The 21,719-nt window shown below is 42.9% G+C and overlaps 1 protein-coding gene across 5 annotated transcripts in view; it reads left to right on the top strand.

Annotated features, from left to right (window-relative positions):
- Nell2 (NEL-like 2) overlaps positions 1-21,719 on the top strand; it is a 309,357-nt gene that overhangs the window by 140,984 nt on the left and 146,654 nt on the right. For all 5 annotated transcript variants that reach the window (NM_001356950.1, NM_001289653.1, NM_001356951.1 and 2 more), the window contains 3 exons: positions 2,657-2,748; positions 4,085-4,187; positions 12,957-13,085. In NM_001356950.1, coding sequence (NP_001343879.1) covers positions 2,657-2,748; positions 4,085-4,187; positions 12,957-13,085 — 324 coding nt within the window. The remainder of the gene's footprint in view (positions 1-2,656; positions 2,749-4,084; positions 4,188-12,956; positions 13,086-21,719) is intronic.

Below are 21,719 nucleotides of genomic sequence, written 5' to 3'. Positions count from 1 at the left end.
ATTCTCTGGTAGATGTATTTATGTAGTTGAGTTTGTTATTAGAAGCTGAGTAAGGGGATTAGCTGAACAATGGTCTAAAAAATAATTCATGGTTTCCATTATTTAAATATATTCCTTTAAATAAGCAGCTAATTTTTAAAAAATGAAAGTTAAATTACAAACTTTGGCATTAATATTTATACAGTAATGTCAGTCCAAGTTTGTCTGATTCCAACATTATCAATTGCCACTGACAAGTTATGTTTTTAAATATGAAAGGAACTATAAATCCCCAAGAGTAAAATAATATTCTTGATTCATATAAATAGAAGTTAAAGGAAAGATATGTGTTCACATCATAAGTTTTGTAAGGCTAGAAGAAGAAAAGGTTAAATTTATAACAAGTAAGGAACAAAATGCTAGAGTCTGTTTGCATCAGACAATCCTCTTCCATTTGTCCCCAAACCAGTTATCTCTGGGTATATTTGTATGCTCTGGGGACTTTAAGTATCTATGACAGGTGCTTTCCACAAAAACAGTGCAGCACTGCAAAGCAAAATCAGTTGAGAGTCTAAGGCCTGAAGCTAGATAATGATCCTAAGCTAAACTGCTAAGTGTGGGGGGACCTGAGGCTGCTCAGTGTGGGGGGACATCAGGCTGCTCAGTGTGGGGGAACCTCAGGCTGCTCAGTGTGGGGGGACCTCAGGCTGCTCAGTGTGGGGGGACCTCAGGCTGCTCAGTGTGGGGGAACTCTGGCTCTGATCAGGACAGGAGACAACATGTGCAGTGTGAGCTGATGATTTCAAAGAAGAGAAACCTTCATTAGTTCAACTTTAAGTAGTTTGCAAGTTTCATAAGGAAATGACTGGAGATCTACCACCTTATGTTACAACGTGCTTTCCAGTTTCTGAGTTACTTGTAACATTTTTCCGTCATTGAGATGGAAGCAAGGTAGGCCCCTAGTCATTCATCCGAAAGTCTTACATGAGGTGTCTCAACTCACAAATATTCATGTAAAGTAATATAAACTAAAAAGGCATATAGCTTACATGTGTATGTTGTAATTAAAAGGGCTTGCTAATTTGTCCTAAAATTCTATAGCATATTAAAATGGACCAGGCAGTTGTTGCCACCTAGGTGCCCACTTAGGAGTCTTAAGGAGAGTGCCTGCCATCAGCCAATCAGGAAGCTGCAAGCTTTGCTGTTTTTCCCCCCCTTTTTATTGAAAATAGAACTCCTCTCATATAACATCCTGACTGCGGTTGCCCCCCCCTTCTCCTCCTCCCAGTTCCTCTCTCCCTCCCTTCATCTACATATATCTGCCCTCTTCTGTCTCTTATTACAAAACAAACATGTTGCTAAGGAATAATAATATAATATAATATAACATAACATAATTTGATAGAACAAAAGCTAACATGCAGGAATAGGACAACACAAACAGAAGGAAAAGAACCTGAGACAGAGATAAGCAAACAGAGACCCATTCTTTCCCCATACACAGGAATCTCCTAAAGACACTAAACTGGGAGCTATTGTATATATGTAGAGGACCTGTAGGGTAAAAAGAAAGAAACTTATAAACAAGTGAAATAAAAAAAAAAAAAAAAAACAAGATACAACTTTTAAAAGCCATGATACATTTTGAGACAAAGAACCTCCAACGATGACATTGGAATCATATACTGCTGGCCATCCACTGTGCTATAGCTAGTCTACCCTTAGGAGTAGTTTGTTTCCCGTGGAGTCTCAGTGGAGAAAACCACTTCCATTTGCAAGTGGTTATCCACTGGAGATAGCTCCTGGGCTAGGATTGGGGCACGTGTCCACTTCTCCCTTGAGCTCTGGGGCCCCATCTGGTGCAGACCCATGCAGGCCCTTGTGCCCCAGTCTCTGTGAGATCATAGGTGTAGAATTCCTATTGATCCTCCATCCCCTCTGTCTCTTCTACTATTTCTGCCTCTTCTTCCACAAGGTTCCTTGTGCCGTTAGGGGAGGGGTTTGATAGGGACACCTCCTGTAAGGTCGAGTGATCTGAGGTCTGACTGTGGGTCTCTGTACGTGTTCCGAGCTGCTGCAAGGGGAAGCTTCAGACGATGCCTGAGCCGGGCACTGGTCTGCTTCCCTGGCTAGCGTCTGTTTTCTTTCTTTTTAAAATTTGTGTCTCTCCATTGTCCATGTATTTTGTGACCAATGTCCCCGCTAACAACACTCCTTTCAAATCCTAACTCACAGAGGAAGCTACACTCTCAGTAGTAGTTCAAATAGGAGCACACTTCCATGATCTTTTCAAGATGGGAAGTTACTTGCTACAAAACAGTCTCAAAAAAACCTAGAGCAGTTACTTGGTCAAATCAGTTTCATGAAGGTATTTTCATATAAATATGTAATGTGTTTTAAGCATATGAAACTTTAAAAACATCAGAATCCAAAGATCCTTTCCAGAGTCTTAGTCTGGCACCTTGGCATAACTCATTTTCCCCTTTGTGCCTGGTTTCATTCTCTGGACCTTAATATACATGAAGCTAATTAAGGTTTACAAGTTCCTCGAAGGAGACTGAATGTATGGTTTTAGTTATTGAGTCATAAGAGAAGTAAAATAGCAAGGAGATGGTCTGCACGTCTCTGAACCATGTTTTCTAACAAGACTTTGGCATGTGTCTCTTTTATTTTAAAGCAACCTGCCAGTTCCAGGGACGGAGCTACTTTGAGGGAGAAAGGAACACGGTATACTCATCTTCTGGAATGTGTGTCTTATATGAATGCAAGGTAAGCTGGCTTTCAGGGCCCTTCCAGAATCACCCCGATTATGTGAACACTGTGAGTGTTTCCTTACCAACGTCCCCCTAACAACACTCCTTTCAAATCCTAACTCACAGAGGAAGCTGCACTCTCAGTAGTAGTTAAATAGGAGCACACTTCCACGATCTTTTCAAGATGAGAAGTTACTTGCTACAAAACAGTCTCAAAAAAACCAAGAGCAGTTACTTGGTCAAATCAGTTTTATGGAACTGAAAACTTTCTAGTTCAAATCAACTCCTTGCTCTCTGTCGTGAGGATAAAGGAAGAGAGCAGAGATTCCACTTGTTGACTCCGGTGAGAAATATCATTCAGCTAATTGGAGAATAGAACATAAAACAATCTAGTAAACATTAATTGTCATACAGAGATATCATCAATATTGATTCTAAATGGGTCCCTGAAGCAAGTGCTGTAGACTGTCTTCGTCCTGTGGAAGTTGGCTTGAAATACAGCAAAGCAAAACACACAAGGTAACACCACAGCCTACAAAGGGCGTGTGAAAAGCCACAGGAAATGGGGTTGGCTTTCCGGGTACAAGGTCAAAGAGCAGAAGAACACAGGGAAAGAATTTACCAGTCAGAGCTGGTTTTTCATCTGAGCTTTAAATTCCCCCTTGAATGTTCCTTCTACGTGGATTTGACAATCCAGACATCACATGTAGTGTTAAATACAGAGGTAGGTGCGTGCAGCCAACCATTGGGCTGAGAGCTGGGTCCCCAATGGAGGAGTTGGAAAGGGAACTGAATGAGCTGAGGGGGTTTACAGCCCCATGGAGGGAGCAACAGTGTCAACCTGCCATACCCCCCCCCATGAGCTCCTGCGGACTGGACCACCAACCAAACACATGGAGGGACCCGTGGCTCTGGCCACATAAGTGGCAGAGAATGGCCTTGTTGGTATCAGTGGGAGGAGAGGCCCTTGGGTCTGAAGATGTTCAATGCCCCAGAAGCAACCTCATAAAAAATCCCAGCTTAATTTGCCGTTTTGCCATGGTTGAATTCAGAGTGTACTGTTAATGTAACCCAAGCTCTGTCTTTGCTTATGCTTGTCACTATATTTACAAATCTGTTGGAAAACTAGCATACATATGGAGGGTTATGTGGATATGTGGATGTTACTTGCCTGGCTACAGTGTGTTGGACTTTGACACCCAGGGCCACTGGCTCCCTGTGGAGGCTTGCCAGATGAGATTTAGTGCCATGTAGGTATGACCCAATGGCCTGGGCAGATGTCTTCTGCCTGTAACTCTCCAGTCAAGTTCTGATTATGCAACTGCAGACACCTCTTTTCTGTTATCCAATAGGATCAGACCATGAAGCTTGTTGAGAACATTGGCTGCCCACCCTTAGATTGTCCCGAGTCTCATCAGATTGCCTTGTCTCACAGCTGCTGCAAGGTTTGTAAAGGTAAGGCTTGGATAAAATAACATCATTCTCAGGCAAGGACGTGGATGCCAGGGGAGGACGCTATGTTAATTCACACAGACTGGAGTCAGAAAGACACCTGCCACATGCTTAAACTCACCCACAAGAGTTAAAGAGTAGATATCATCAAAGAACTGGGGAACAGCAAAGTGGTTACGAGATGCCAGGAAGGCACAGAGAATGGACGATGGAGAAAGATGGCTGCTAGGCCCAGGGGTGAAGGTGAACGGGAAGAAAGATTTCTATTTTCTCTAGCTCAGTAGGATCTCCATGACTTACAATTGGCTGGGTATTTCAGACTTCCTAAGGGAAAGGGCTTGGGGCATTCTTAACACAAAGAAATGGAATATGTCTGAGGTGGTATATATGCCAATTAGCCTGCTCAAACCATTGTATATCATATGCATCTACTAAAATGTCACAAGCTATCTCATAATATACACAATTACTAGATGGCGATTACAAACAAAAACATATTAAAAGACTTACATACAAGAGTTTTTGTAGGAGGATAATATAACTGTTATGCATGAGAAGTTTTGAATTAATCCCTAAGATTAATAACATTTTACCTGACTTTCTAACCCAGTGGGAAGCCCCGAGCCCTTTGTTGAATTATAACAGAGACGCTCCCAGGAATTTTTGCCATATGTTTGCACCTGTCTCTGGGTCTGACCTCTAAACCTGAGTCAGCTCATCATTGCTGGAGTCAGTTATCCTTCTGATAGGTTTGCTCTCATTTTTCCTCGGCTTATGTCTCCAGCTGACCTACATGCAAAAACAGACTGTACCAGATTTCCTGCTTGCATCAGGTCCACTGTTAATCATGCTTTGGCTTCCCGGCTGCAGAAAAGACAGGCTGCATAGATGTGTACCACTTCTTTTGTGTTGCCTCTGACTTGATAAGCATAGAACCACAAGTACCCTAGTCCTAGCACTTTAGTTCATTGTAAGCAAACAGCAAACCTCTTCACAGATGTGGTGGGTGGGCTGCCTCAGGAGTCAGTGAATTCCCTCACTAGAGGGTCTTAAACTTGCTGGTTCAAGCACTAAAGTTAAGCAATGATTATATAAACTCTTTAAGATCTTGTCACTTATGAAAGCATGAGACCTGTATATACACGTGTGTGTCCACCTCCTGCTGCAGACTGTGCACTTCAGGGAAGGACTGAGTCTTTGTATTCATCTCTGTACCTTAACACTGGAGTAATGTCTGGAGTGTAGTCGATGTTTATAGTGACATATTGAGAATAGAGTAGGAATCTCAGGTACAGTGTGCTCATACGTAGAGACAGCACTCTTCATGCTGATGTAAAGAGCATCTTACAAAGGAAAAAGTCAATATACACTTTGGGAAATGGATACCATTTTGTTTCCATTTAAGTCACTCCATTACCAGGAAGGGGGCAACATTTGGAATGTAAATAAATAAATAAAATAATTTAATAATAAAAAGTAGATGTAAACTTATCCCCACCCCTGTTTTGTACAGTGCTGGAGTTTTGTTCCCATTTTTTATTTTGTTTTGTTCTGTTCACACTCGTTTCCATTCATCCAATGAGAAGTTGTCATTTCTAACACTGTTATTTGTTGCATGCGTGAGCACATGTGCACAGGCCACAGTGCACCAGTGAGTGGAGGCCAGAGCACACTTGCAGAAATTGGTTCTCTCCTTCCACCATACATGTTACAGGGATTGAATTCATGTCAGCAGTCTGGGCAGCAATTTCTTTCTTCCATCCAAACCATCTTTTCAGCCTAAAGAAGAGTTTAAGATAAAAACTCTGTTCTGTGGGTGGTTCTCTAGAAATTGCCTGATGGTTTAAGACCTAGTCTTTCCAGAAAGGAACTTTCAAGGTATCTTTTAGCAGCTAGAGAGAGCACCTGTAAAAGGAACTGCCCTCAACTGGACAAACAGTGCAGAACATTGGAGGTTTCCCCTCACCACCCCGAGTCAGTGCCTTGGCAGAGCATGTCTTTAGTCTGATCAGATTCAGGAATCCCATTTCAGTCATTTCAGTTGGCACTTTCAGTTTGCAGCCCTACCAGAGTGTTTTTGGCAGCCAATTGTAGGCAGCATGTCCTAATACCTCTTACACTTACATGCAGACACAGTTAACTAGGGTTCTTAATAAAATGCGTCCTGGGTGACTTATAAACTAGTATAAGCAGCAACACACTTTATGGGGTTGTCAACCATTGCTGGAGATCAAGCTTTCCTCAAACAGCACCCCAAGGCAATGTCATTATGGTGAATGTCGGTGTTTGGGTCAGACATTCAGGTAGGCTGACTGGGTGGCTCTACTTCCTCAAATGTTGACTGATGTCACTTTGTGCTATTAGTTAAAAGTTGGTCAGGACTGACTGTTTTAGGAAGGCCTTTTTCTTGGCCTAGAATCTTGGTAGAGATGGCTGAGAAACTAGATACAGTCATGAGACACAGTCACACACACCCTCTTCACGTAGCCTCAGGCCATTTCCTCATGGCCTGTCAGGCAGGATACTTGGCAGGTTTGTTAAATAATGGCTTGAGAGTTTTATGGAAGTCTGGTATTAATACAGCACCACTTCTACTATATTCAGTTGCTCAAGGCAACCAAAGTTCAGCCAAGATTCATGGAAAGCAGGGCTAGACTCCACCATAGACAAGAGAAATGTGCACAAAACTGCCACATAACTGGCTTTACCTTGACACATAACTGTCAGCTTGACACACCCTAAAGCCCTCTGAGACGGGAGTCTTGAGGGATTGCTAAGACTGGATTTGTCTGTGGACATGCCTGCAGAAGGATTATCTTGTTTGTTAAATGATGCAGGTGGTCTCAGTCCACTGGGAGTGGTAGCATTCCTTGTGCAGGAAGTCCTGGTATGTTAGAAAGTTAGATAAACTTGAGCCTGACTGACTAAGCAGAGTTCCTCTGAGGTTCTTGGTGTGAATGAAAGGCCCTGCTGCATGCAATAGCAAGGGTACTGACCCCAAGTTCCTGCCTTTACTTTTTCTTCCTTCGGTGGTGGACTGTGGCCAGTTAACTCTTCCCTTTCCTGAGTTGGTTTTGGTCAGCGTTGCTATCACAGCAACAGGAACCACAGAACAATGGTGCCTATCCCCAGTTCAGTGTAAGGCTCAAGGAGTTGCTCAGAGATTAAGCAAACATCACAGCAGTTAGTCAGAGTGGAGCATGGCAAGCTGTGTAAGAAGCTGAGCTGTAGCCTCGGGTGTTAAGAGACACTCTGCTACATTCATTTCTGAGGATCAATATGTTTCAAAACACAAGTGAAGAAAAGAAAAATTAGCCCTAAGACAACATTCCATATGTAAACTGTTCACAACATGAAATGGCAGAGTTTCCCATGGTTCCTCGCCTCCAATGTTCTGCTTTAATTGATAGGAAGTGGGGCCCCTGACATCACTCTTCCTAAGCATCCATGGTAAATTGAGTGGCCTAGACTTTGAAAGTCGGACTTAGATAATACTTGAACTCAAACTAAAATTAAACTATTTGCTCCTGCCTCCCTTGTTAGTAATAGGGCCTCCAAATCACCTGACCTGACCTTCAATTTATAACCCTGCCTCAGCCTCCTTTGCAGCTGGGAGTGCAGACATGCATCAACACATGTCCCTAGAGTTGGCCCCTTTCTTAAAGCATTTAGAACCTGAAGGATTGCAGGCTTGTCTGACCTCACATATGCAGGACAAGTAAAGGAATTCCTGGCATCCTCTGACTTTCTGGTGAGGAAGTCCAGTTCCCAAGTCTTAAATCTGAATCAACTCTTTCACATTTGTCATGGCAAATTCATCTGTCAGAGAAATAACCTCCAGTTTTCTGCCCCCATGTATAGCATTAAAGACACAGTGTTAACCTCTGAATGAACATGTGGCTCAGAAATGGTTAGTAGGTGTCCTTGAGGGCCATCATGACACACAGTTCTTGATCTTGTCCCTGAAGATGGAGCAAGAATTAAAAACCAACTCAGACCCACCAACACTGTCTCCTATGCTCTCTGTGTTGGCCACTTTGACAGGAAGAGTCAGGAGGGCCTAGGCAGACAACTCTGCTCTTAACTGTTGGGAACCTTGGAAGGAAGTGGGAAACAGGCACAAGCCAGAGCTTCTGTAGTAGAGAAGGGATCCTTAGACACACACAGTGGATGCAGGGTTATGTCTACACTCTTCTCTCACTCTCTCCTCTCTTGACATCCCTACCCTCTGTTTACAAGACTCACACCTCTTAGTTATGTGTGAGGAGCACTGTGGGTGTGCTGTGGGTTAATCTCTTTCACTTGTGAGTAACCCCTACTCCCAATATCCAGTAGTTACTTTCATGACTTTCTTTCTCTGTGTATTAGTAATAATAGTATTATAATGATTGTCAATTTTAGTTTCATGGCTCAGCAACAGTATTTATACATTGGCCCTACTTGCTTTAGAAGAAGGCCACTGGCATTTAAATTCTGTTTTCTTGTTAGGTACCTTGATCTACACTGGGAAAATCTATTAGCTTTCGGATGACTCATAGCTACATTAGCATTTTTAATGGGCATGTGATAGACACTGAATTTTATTGGCTTGGCCAGAAAATGGACTCTGTGGACTCCTGTCTTAGTTTCATTGCTGTGAAGAGACACCATGACCAATGCAACTTTTTAATAAAAGATAGCATTTAACTAGGGCTGGCTTAGAGATTCAGAGGCAGGTATCATGGCAGAATGCAGAAAGTCATGGTGCTGGAGAAGGAGCTGAGAGTTCTACATCTTGATCTGAAGGCAGCCAGAAGGAGGTTCTCTTCTGCACTTGGAGGAGTCTGAGCATTAGGAGACCTCAAAGCCCCACCTACACAGTGACACACTTCCTTCAACAAGGCCATACAGATTCCAACGAGGTCACATATCCTAAAAAGTGCCACTTCCCATGAGCCAAGCACATTCAAACAACTACAACCCCCAAAGTAGATAATAAACTGACTCCAGTGCTGTTTGTCTCAGATCTCAAACCCAGCTCACGGCTGGAGTACCTCTCTCTCCTCCGAGGTTCTGGGACTGCAAGTATTCCCAAGTAGACCACTGACAGATTTACATTTGTATTCATAGTGTGGTGATTCATAGGTAGAAGTAAATGTTTAATATCCTCATGAGATGACTAAAAGCCCCAGGTCTGAGCTTCAGTGGCCCGCCTTAGCTAACATTGAAGCAATTATTTTGTTTAGACCAGTGGTATGCACTGATTGATGTATCTTTGTTCTGCACAGAGTCCATTCTCCTGAATGGATGTGGGTCAAAAGTCAGGGTGAGGGCATCCCTCCAGAGTCTAAGTAGGTCTCTCACCACCCCAAATATGACAAGTCCATTCCTCATGAGATGAGTAAAAGTCCCAGGTCTGAGCTTCAGTGGCCCACCTTAGCTAACATTGAAGCAATTAATAACCATTGGATATCTTCTAAAATAAATGGAGTTTGACTGACTGAAAATTTTAGCTTGTACATCTTTGAGTTAATAAATATCCCAATCATGTCTTAACTTTTGTCTAAAAAACATGAAAATGGGACGATACTCTTTTCTTCTACTTGGAAAATATCTTGAGACGAGCAAGCGCTTCCTGTGTGTGCACATAGGGAGTGCGATGCTTCCTTAGCAGGTCCTGATATTACTGAGGCAGGAATGAACACGGAACGGATTTTACTAAAAGTGGCACAGCCAAAATAAGAAGGGACCCACAGAGTGTCCTGGATGAGAGGGAGGACTCTTAGAAATGGGAGGAAAGTTTACAAAGTGAAAAGGTAATAATTTGAAATAGGTAAACTCAAGAAGGTAAAGGGGGAATCCTCACCGGACACCTCCCCTGGGGAGCCCCAGCCACCTAAAACAGATTTGAGACTCTTGGAAAACCGGAGATCTAGCACTATACTGGCACCTAATTGCAGAGTTTCCTTCGTACTTGTAAGACTGTGCTATTTTAATGTACTTTCCTCTTAACTCAGGCTAAAAAGAAAGGGTTTTTGGCTTTTAAATTTTAGTTTGATTATGTGCAGAACTACTGAGATAGGTAGTAAAATTTTTTTTCATGAAACCACCCCCCCACCAGGCATTGTAAAAGGTCAATAAAATGCATTTTAAGAAATTCAATCCTAATTTAGTTACTTAAAAAGGAAAGAAATAAAATGACCCTCAAAGAAATAAAATGACCCTTAAATTTACGTTGTATAAATTTTTCTCTTGAGAATTTTGCTTCCAAATATTTAGTCTTAGTCCTGAGATGTTATATTATGAAGAGAAGTCAACTTTCTATGTGATTAAAGGGGTATTGATAACTATATCTTTGTCTTTATACACTTATAAATTTTTGAATGATGATTTTATAGTGTTCACTCTCCATTTGATATTTTTTTCTACCTCCTTTGAATGACACTGTGTCTTAGGTCCATTCTTAAGGTTTGTTAAGTTGCACCAGAAATGTTTCATTGTAAGTTGTAGTTGAGTTCAATGTAACTCTGCAGTGGTATTGAAATAGTCCAGGCAGTGAGAGATAAGAGTGTGCCCCAGCAGGTGAAAGTGGGCACCAACTTCATTCCACATAAGGAGTGCCCATTGAGATTCTCTCAACTGTATCTCATCCCTGGCTAGTTAGATACAAGCTCATTTTAAGTCCTTGTCCTCTGATAGATGGGATGAAACCGTAAATCACCAGGCAGCTTGAAGCTTTTGCAGTAAAGTATGCATTAGGCAATTTAAACATTTGCTGGATGACCCACAATCATGTAATCTCCATTTAAGATGGGCTCCACCACTTAGGCCTCCCATTTCAGCATTTCAGATATCATTGAACAGGGGGCTTCAACAGAAGAAAGAAATCCTTACGGACAGCATGTGATCAGTGTCACTGTTTCTAAAAGTTCCATTTTTCTTTCTCATCAAAAAGATTTCGGGAGCTGTAGAAATCCTGTTACTCATAAAAACTTTCTTCTTTGGGGCGGTTATAGACTGCCACGAACATCTACAGACAAAGTTAGGTTAAAGTGATGTAATTTTCATTTTGAACATCTTTTAAACAGTTCCAAAATGCCTCATCTTCTTCATCCCTTAATCATTGTTGAGCACATTTCCCTCTGGCTTGACGGATGCTGAAGGACCGAGGTTGTTCCCATCCTACTGCGTTGGCACCTTCACTGTAACATTTATTTTCAATGAAATGAATCCTTGTTTCAAACATGTAGAGAGCTGTACTAAGATGATTAAGGACTGTGTAGCATTTATAAAGTCAATAACCAAAAAGATATGAATGCATCTGAAGTAGAAATTAATTGAGTCAAACCAACATAAAGAACTATTTCTTCATTCAAGCAGTGAATCACAGCTGCTGTGGGTGCCTGCACTAGGTCTGCACAATAAAGGGCATGGCCACAGCCAGGCATAGATGGAAGAGGGGCACAGGGGCCTTCTCCTTACGGGTGAGCTATTTGCTCAAGGACCAAGGGACATTCAGGGACTCAGGTAGATGGGAGGCTTTGCCTTCAGTTGTGTGGCCACTGGTAACCACACACACACACACACACACACACACACACACACACACACACACACACACACACACACAGATGGTCCTAAATAAAATAGGTCACAAAATCAAAGTCATGAATCTGAAAAAGAGACTGGTGATGGGCATGGTAGACAGAAAAGGGGGCAGGAGGCATGAGTCATTAGAATATAAAATATACATGTGTTAAATTGTCAAATAGTAAGCCTAATAAAAATAAGTCTTTAGAGTACAGAGCTTCAAAATTAGCTACTCTTTCTTTTTTGTTTTTCCTTTGCTTGTTCGTTTGTTTGTTTGAGGCAGAGTTTTTCTGTGTAATATTGTGTAGCCATGGCTGTCCTGGAACTCAGTCTGTATAGCAGGCTGACTTCAAACTCAGAGATTTACCTGCCTCGCCTCTGCCTCTGCCTCTGCCTCTGCCTCTGCCTCTGCCTCTGCCTCTGCCTCTGCCTCTGCCTCTGCCTCTGCCTCTGCCTCTGCCTCTGCCTCTGCCTCTGCCTCTGCCTCTGCCTCTGCCTCTGCCTCTGCCTCTGCCTCTGCCTCTGCCTCTGCCTCTGCCTCTGCCTCTGCCTCTGCCTCTGCCTCTGCCTCTGCCTCTGCCTCTGCCTCTGCCTCTGCCTCTGCCTCTGCCTCTGCCTCTGCCTCTGCCTCTGCCTCTGCCTCTGCCTCTGCCTCTGCCTCTGCCTCTGCCTCTGCCTCTGCCTCTGCCTCTGCCTCTGCCTCTGCCTCTGCCTCTGCCTCTGCCTCTGCCTCTGCCTCTGCCTCTGCCTCTGCCTCTGCCTCTGCCTCTGCCTCTGCCTCTGCCTCTGCCTCTGCCTCTGCCTCTGCCTCTGCCTCTGCCTCTGCCTCTGCCTCTGCCTCTCTGCCTCTGCGCCTCCCAGTCTCCTGAATGCTGAGATAAATGGTGTATACCACCACTGCCTAGAACTAACTTCCTTCCTTCCTTCCTTCCTCCCTTCCTTCCTTCCTTCCTTCCTTCAATTCTAGTTTGTTTGCCTGTCGTTTATTTTCTAAAGAGAGAAGGAGAGAAAGAAGACATGGAGTTGGGTGGATGGAAAGGCGGGAGGATCTGGGAGGAATTGGGTGAGGGGTAGGGAACCATAATCAGAATATATGGTATGAAAAAATTTTTCCAATAAAAATAGAAAAAAAATAAATAAAGTATGCTCTGGAGCAGCTTGTCCTGTCACAGACTTATTTATCCTAACACGCTCTTCTTCCAGGTTATGACTTCTGTTCTGAGAAGCATACCTGCATGGAGAACTCGGTCTGCAGGAACCTGAACGACAGGGCTGTGTGCAGCTGCAGGGATGGTTTTCGGGCTCTCCGAGAGGACAACGCCTACTGTGAAGGTAATCCTATACTCATGTGTAGCTTGGCTGTAAAATCCACTGTGACTTCTGCATGTAAAATTTATTAATTTCCCAGGTTGTCAAGATGATGGGCCCATTAGAAGCAGTGAGTTTAATCTGAAGCATATTAATCAGCTAAAAATAATTATCTTTCAAATTAGACTTTTTCAGCTATCTGCTAATAAGCTAATGTGGCTGTCCCTTGAATTAGAACAATGTCTTCACTGTGAAATTGCCTTCTCTTTTTCATAATTAGATATTCAGGTAGCTCACATATTGACATGATCGCCATGGCTCATAGTCCGAATCACAGTTGGATTTTTCTAGACACTGTTGTGTAACAAAAGTAGTCAGTTACCAGGAAGATACAGTGTCTACTGCTACTTTCAATTGCTGCTGTTTGCAGCCTCAGTGGTCATTTGCATGCTCTATTTTCTCAGCAAATAGAACCAATAGAAAATATCATGTCTTGCTTATTTGGAAAAACAAAAACAAAAAATAAACCCCTAATATTCAAGGTGGTTTGTTATCTCACAGAGATGATGCAAATACAGTGAAAGGACCACACAGTTTATTTGGCTCCAGCTGTGTTCCTGTAGACTCACAAAGGCCCTGTGATGCTGGAATGTACACTTCCGAGGGGCTTGTATGTAAACCAAACCATCCATGGGTTGATGTTTGGCCAAAGGAGAATGCAGATCTGCTGGCCTTGGGTACCTGGGGGACTTAGAGGTCCCATTTTACCCCAGCAGCTATCAAGCTCACACCCCAGGTCCCTGGAGGTAGAGAATGTGTGGTGACAACAGCCTCTGTTCATTCCTTTGAGAACTGGCTGGCTCTGGGGAAAACACCTTGTACTCCATCCCTTGGAATTAGGTAGATTTTCTCTGTATGAGAATTGTATTCAGTTTTAAAGCAGCCTTTGGATCAAGTATTTCTTTCAGTGCTTCTTATTCAGCCCGGAAGGGGCCCGTTCGTTTATGCAGAAGGAAGGTTTCATGGCTTTCCACCCCCCATTAATAATGCAAATTTATTTAAAGTTATTTTAATAGATCTTAGGCAAGGAATGGATTTTTACTTAGTGATTTTTTTTTCTTACTGAACATAGAGTTGAATTTTCTTAGCAAAATTATCTATTTTCATCACAACAGTTAAGCACCTTTACATGTAATGAGCTTCCCTGGCATCATTAATGTGCATATGTAACCAGTGAATGATGCAAACACATATGTCTTCTTTACCCTAGATCTTCTGATCTTTTTTTTTAGCTGGTTCTTTTGTTAACTGTATGCACTTATGTAATAAATATTCGGTGAGCATTCAGAATCTAGCAAGCACTTTCCCATGCACTGGGCAGCAAATGGCGAGCACAACCACTACACTTGTGTGCTCAGGAACTCTGCATTCTCAGAGGAGGAGAACAGAGTAAGCTGGTAACCATGGAGAACGGAATTGCAAGTGGTAGGACATCCTGGGAAGGATGTGAAACAGATGGCGGGCTGGAAGTGACAGGGGATTCACCTAAGTAGGATGCTCAGCCTTCGAAGTGGCGGTCCCTCAGGTCTCTTGATGATAAGATAAAGACTTAGAAAGATGTGGGACAGCACATTCCAACTAGAAGGAGCAGCTTGTAGAACTTGGAGGTTTGGAGCTTTAATTTATAAATCCCGTAGAAGTAAAATTGGAATGCTTTAGAGACAGAGAGAAAAATGATATAATGGGAAAAGCAAAGTAGAAGCCTCAGTTGAAGAATTAGTAGGGCTAGCACAGGTCACCAGTTTGTAAGGACATCAGGCCATGGTTTCATGTAGATATTCCTGTACTGATATGGGACAGGTAATGAACTGGTGGCAATGTGGGAGATGAACTGTATATTCACGGAGAGACCAGGGAAAGGGCTGTTGTGGAAGTTTCGGGAAAGATGGCCTGGCATAAGTCAAAAAATGACAGAGATGGTAATGAGGGTAAATGCATTCACAGTGTATTTTCAGAGCAGAAGCCAACAGGCCATGCAGATGGTTTATAATGGTGTAGGACTCAAAAAGGACTCCAGGGGAGTCAGAATTTGGAGGTTAAGCAACACATAGATATTGTTATCATTTATAGAGAGATGGGCAACAATCTAAGAAGCTAGAGATTTAAAGACATTCTTTGCTTAAAATTTGTTCAGTTTGGTTCCCCTGCAAGCTTGTATTCACATATGGTTGTTCACATCTTGAATGTATAATGCTGAAATGTTTTATAACCTTGTTCTTGGTTATTTGAAGATGTAACCTCCAAAACTTGAGAAAATGATGGAAAGATGTTGGAGAGATTTTGAAATTTTTATAGATGAGGGCATCTAATCCTTTTGTACTTCTGGCTATTCACACTGTATTGGTCGTTAGGGAAACAGTCTTTCAATGTTATCTTGAGGTATGGTCTCATGTATCCCCAGTCTGGCCTTGAAGTCCCTATATAGCCAGGGATGACCTTGAACTTCTGGTACTATATGCCACCACCAACCAAAGCTCTGACCTTACAAGTTTAGTCTGGCAATGCCACATCTGCTTTATACAGTACTGGGAATCAAAATCATGACCTCCTCCTCTTGTTTAAAAATTATATTTTAACTATATATCAATCTATCATCTATAGCATACACACACACACACACACACACACACACACACACACACACATATATATATACACATATATATACATATATACACACATATATATATTATTAACAAATTCGCCTTCTATTTTTGTCCTAGCATTGTTGCTAACTGTTGATTGACTTTTTAGACATAATACATATTTTGATTGTTGATGTTACTTATCACCCTCTGGTTTGCTAGAGCCTTGCCCTGTAAAGAAAACAAAATAGATTTTTACATTAAAAGTAAGTGAACGATTGTTTGTTAGTGACATAAATTTTATTTCCTAAATCTGTGAGGTTGTTTTAATGTTGCAGCTATAATTGTGGCTATTGATCTTGACGGTAGTGTGCCCGTCCAGCGCTACTCCAGTATCAGTGAATGCTAAAGTTGATTTATTTACCACACAAACATTTATTATTCTTGTACAAGGTTAGTGCTAAATGTGAAGGCATACGTGGAGATGCTCATAGCTAATACAATCTCAGGCAGAAAAGACAACAAATTTATTATTAAAAACACTTTACTAACATGTCACAAGCACCTTGAAAGAGAAATAGATTACCTAGGAGCCCAGTCTAGGTAAGTGTTGGGATTCGGAAAATTTTGTGCAGAGTTTAATTCTGAACTGTGAAGGGTGAGTGAAGCCAGCTAGCCTTAGATGGGATAGAAGGAATCTCTTATGTGGAAGGGCCAGGCTTCTTGGGAGGAAAGAAGCACGTTAGGAGATAAAGGGCAGACCGAGTGAGTCAGAGGGAGGAGGCAGTGGTGCCCTTGCGAGGCAGGAGGAGAAGCGGAGCATTGGATGCCAAAGGCTGCCACACGCATCTCCTCATCGACCCAGTCACTGTGACAAAGCAAAGAGCAAAAGTGATCTCTGCCGTCCTCCTCGCAGAGCAGGCTCGAGGGACGGGGTGGCTCAGTGTTGGCAGCAGGAGTGTGGAGCAGCTGGTACATGATGCAGACAGTCAGGAAGCAGAGACGGCACAAGAAAGAAGCAGTGTACGAGCCTGAAGAGCCTCTCTGTAAGTGACCTGCTTTGTGCGTCTAGGATCCCCATCCCAAAGGTTACACAGTCTCCCCGAATAGTGATGGCCTCTGGAGACAAAGTCAAGGGCTCTGGCAGGTCTGAGCATGGTGAACATGGCACTGGCAGGCTTAACCCCTCCCCTTTCCCTCTCCCTTGCTTAACTTTGCGATTACATTCCTAAAGCTAACCACCAAGGTCTATTTCCTTATTTGGCCACTTTGTAATACCTGACTCATTCCTGAGGCTGATCACCAAGGTCCAGCTATCAAATACCAAGGTCCAGCAATCAAATTTCATTATGTTGCCTACCCTAATTAGAACACGCACTCAGAACTTCCCAACACATCCTGACACATTATCCTTCTTAAAATTAACAGTTGGCGAAGCTACTTGCTCCTGGTCCTGCCCACTTCAGGTTCAGCCACCTTTTCTCTTTTCCTTGCCTAACAAAGGATCTCTTTGCATTTATTTTGCCCTTGGAAATCACTATTTAGTGCATGGTCTGTGCCTAATCTGGGGTGTAGAGGGAGCACCCCACAATACGTGGGTATCTGCACAAAGTGTTCCAGGACTTGAACATTTCAATCCATAACAGAGTTTCATTGAGGCACAAAGGTTTTGGTCACCTATTTTTAAGGAAATCACTTCAGCTGTAAGGCAGAAATGGGGGAAGACAGCCCGCTGGGAACTGGTGATACTTAAATGGTAATGGAGAAATGGGTACCCTTAAGAGCATCTGTGGGGTAAAACTACCAGGTTCTGAGGACTGACTGGTGATAGTGGATGAGATGAGGAAGAAGGCGTGGAAGTTGATTCTCTGGCTTTGAGTCAAAAGAAGGTGAATGTTGATGAGGCTCACTTAAGGGAGAGGTTGAGAAAACGGTCTTAGGTTTGTTCTGTTTATGGCATATTTGTTTAAATATGAGTGGATGTGGCATTCAGTGACAGTTGGATATACAACAACATTAAGTATGTAAATGACCCTTGAGCAGATAGAAAGAATTACTTAGAGAATTTTCAGGAACATTTGAGTATTTTATTTAAAAAAATTACAAAAGTAGTGTGATAGATAAAATTTCGGGAGAAAGAGAGCAGAGGGCAGCTCCCTAGACCCCCAAAGAAGAGCAGATTCCAAGCGAATGCTGGATACTCCTTAGCATATTTTCTGTAGCTACAGCAGAATACCCAAGACCAGTTACTTTACAAGCAACAGAAGTTGCTGTTATAGAAGTTGTGTTGGCTCGTCCTGCTGGGGAATCTGTGAAGGACCTAGAGCAGGCACTGACACCTGCTCACATCTGGTAAAAGTCTCCCTCGTGCCTCATGATAAGGCCACGTGCTGATTCCAAATAAATATGCTCCCCCCATTCTCTCCTTTATAAAGCCACTACTGGAACTCCTCATGTCTCCTCAAGGACCCCACCCCCTAGAACTGCTAGCATGTGGGTTTAGAGAATGGATTTTTCACACATCAGTTTCTGACAGACACAATAAAGGTACATCGACTTCTGGGTGACCAAGAAAAGCCCAGAAGGACCAAAAGGCATCCTTGCTAATGGAGCTGCCAGATGCAACTGGGGACATGAACATCTCTGATTTGGTTGCAGAGGTGACAGAAGAACCAGTTTGAAGCTCTAAGGAGCATGTCACAGAAGACATGGGTCTCAAGAAGAGAGAGAGGGGAAAGGAGACCTCAAGGACTTTGCTTCCAACCCTCTGCTTCTGTCCTTTATGTTACTTCTCTTCTTGGTTTTTAATGGAACTTTACAGGATACCAGTTAGGTTGTCTATCATTGTAATAAAACACCACAACAGAAGTATCTTGGGAAGAAAGGTTTTTTTTTTTTAATATATTTTTTATTAGGTATTTTCCTCATTTACAAAGAAAGGGTCTTATTTGCTTCCACACCCTGGTCGTAGTCCATTTAGGGAGGCCGAGGCAGGGACTTGGAGTCAAGCACTGAAGTAGACACCGTGGAGGAACTCTGCCTACATCTTGCTCTCCATGACTTGCTCTGACTGTTTCCTTGTACGACTCTGGACCACTGGCTCAAGGGTGGCTCTGCCTCCAGTGGGCTGAGCCTGCCTACCCCAATTACTAATCAAGAAAATGCCCCATAGACTTGTCTATGTATCGATATGATGGAGGCATTTTCTTAATCAAGGTTCCTTTTCCCAGAAAACCATAGCTGATGTCAAGTTGACAATCAAACGACCTCACAGCTTGCCCAGAATTTAGATATAAAAGAAGTAAGATATCTGAAAATACACTGGTGTTTCTGTGTCCTATGAATGCTATATTCACCTCATTTCCCCTTTAAACTTATGTATCTTTCTCTCCCCATTTCCTGTTGTGTGTCTCCAGTGAGTTCTCACTACAGTTTTAAGCACTTACGCTTCATCTCATCTCTTTTTAGTTCATATGTGATGTCTGCCCTTTGTCCAGAATTTAGTTGGGGGACTGTATTTTCAGAACGCTCCTCGGCTGCATGTCGGTTTTCATTTTCAATCGGACACGCCTGGGCCCTCTTGATGCTTGGACACTATCGTCTCTCCTCACCTGTGAGGGTCATGTCCTAGTTCTTGGTCAGTGACCCCAGGACCCAGCCAGTAAATTTCTCTTCAGTGCTGGAGATTCTGGATATCACAGCCACATCTGTCCATGTCAGTCATAAGGAAGGAGCCCTTCCCTGACTACACTTGTCACGGCTACCAGGAGTTTGCGCTCCAGGCCTTTGATGAGGCACTGAGAAGAGAGATTGTCTGACAGAAGTGAATCATGTAAAAAACCGCACGTCATATATAATTATAGAACCTAGTCAGATGTGTCAAGTGTGGTGTGTGTGTGTGTGTGTGTGTGTGTGTGTGTGTGTGTGTGCATGTGTATGTGTGTAAGAGTTTGGTATAATCTGAAACCCAAAGCATATAACTTCTTATTGGAGAATTGTTTTCTGGAGTTGGGTTTGATCTTTATCATTCTAATATCCATTTTATTTGTTTGTTTGCATGTGTGTTTTTTGCATGTATGTGTATAAGTCACCATCTGTTAATAACAACTATTATATAATAAATAATAATAAAATTACTGTTTTAATCCATCAAGTGCAATTTGGGCAGCCCAGGTACTCTTGAGTGTGTGCCCCCCTCTCCCTCCCCCCACTGGATCATTGTGTTCTGCTCACCAAGGGCCACATTCTTAAAAGGAAACTGACTTACCTCTCTGTCCTAACCTGGATTTTTTTACTCACCTCCCTTCTCCGTGCTGAGATTTTTTTCCAGCTCTGTCTTTCACAGACCCCGTGCATGCCGCCAGCCACAGCCACAGAGAGACTCTGTGCGCAGCCTCACCATCATGTCTGTCCATGCTGCCTCTTTGTCGCCGCTTCTGGCTCTTACAGTCTTTCCATCTCTCTCCCGACATCATCCCTGCCCTTTCCTAGTGCAGTCTTGGAAATTAAATGACTTGCCCAAGATCATTTGCTCAGACAGCAACCAGTTAATTCAGGGTCCAAATTCATGCAACCTGCACCTGTCCTCAAGCTCTGCTGGTTTGCCTGCCTGCCTGCCCTCCTGCCTTCCTTCTTTCCTTCCATTCTTTCTCTCTCTCTCTCTCTCTCTCTCTCTCTCTCTCTCTCTCTCTCTCTCTCTCTCTCTTTCTTTCTTTCTTTCCTTCCTTCATTTTTCTTTCTTTTTGCCACTTTTCATTTATGTGTTAGGAACCTTACCTAATTCAGTTTTTCACAAACAAGAATCCTATGTATTTTTCTTTATAAAGATATTCTTAATGCAGCTATGTTAATTTCTTCTTAATTTCAAGGGAGGAGTAGATTTGCAGTCCTACTGTAAGATAGCTCCTTGGAATGAGAGACGTGACAAGTGAGGTCCAATGAATTCCCTTTCTCCTCCTCTATTTTCTTTCTCTCAATTCATTGTTTCCTTCCTTCTTTCCATCATTCCTTCCTTTCCTTGTCCCCTCTTCCTCCTTTCTTAACTTTTCCCCTCCCTTTTCCTTCCTCCCCCTTCCTTACTTTCCCTCCACTCCTGTCCTCCCTTTTCCCTTCCTTCCTCCCCTCTCTCTCCCCTTTGTCTTCAGCTAGCTGGCATCTCACAGCTCACTCTCTCAGCCATGACTTCCTGACTCAGATGATATCAGCACATCATTAGGTATGGAATGTTGAGGCTTCTGAGTTGATTCCTCTAAGAATAAACAGAGTGAGGGCCCTGAAGAGTTTCTTTACCAGGACAGGGAGGAAAATATGGAATGAGTAGAAATCTTTGATTGTAAATGAAGCCCAAGAGCCCTTACTGGAACTAATGAGAGGCCTCCTAATACAGCCGGGATGAATGGCCCAGAGAACGAAGCCCTGTGGGATTAATTAGGGAAGCCTAACAGATATGGCAGCTTTCAAAGATATGGCTAATGATGCACTTTCTGTGGTATGTTAGGATAACATTTCTTTTAAAGAGAGAGAGAGAGAGAGAGAGAGAGAGAGAGAGAGAGAGAGAGAGAGAGAAAAGAAAAACCATGCAAGAATGTCGTACAGTCAAGATCTTGCAGATAAAAGATGCGGCGTGATTTACTGTAAGGAATTAACTGGTGGGGCTGTTGAAGTGGACAAGTCCTGGGGTGTGCGGTTGGTAAGGTCCAGGCAGAGGAAAGCTGCCAGAGCTGCGGATACTACAGTTGTAATCCGAGTCCAAAGCCAGAGAACCCAAAGAGCCTGCCTTAGACCCATCTCCCTAAGAACAAGAGAAAACCATCATCCTGAGCCAAGCAGACCGACAGTGAAGGCATTCCCTTGTCTTAGGGTTGCCATCACTGCGAAGGGACACCATGATCATGGCGACTCTTATGAAGAATTCTTTAACTGGGGTTGGCTTACAGTTCAGAGGTTTGGTTATGATCCTCATGACAGGAAACATCCCAGCATAGAGGCAGACATGGTGCTGAAGAGGTAGCCA

The sequence above is a fragment of the Mus musculus genome, chromosome 15, assembly GCF_000001635.26.
Source record: "Mus musculus strain C57BL/6J chromosome 15, GRCm38.p6 C57BL/6J".
In the NCBI taxonomy this organism is placed as follows: Eukaryota; Metazoa; Chordata; class Mammalia; order Rodentia; family Muridae; genus Mus; species Mus musculus.
This window is presented reverse-complemented; position numbering and strand designations above follow the sequence as displayed.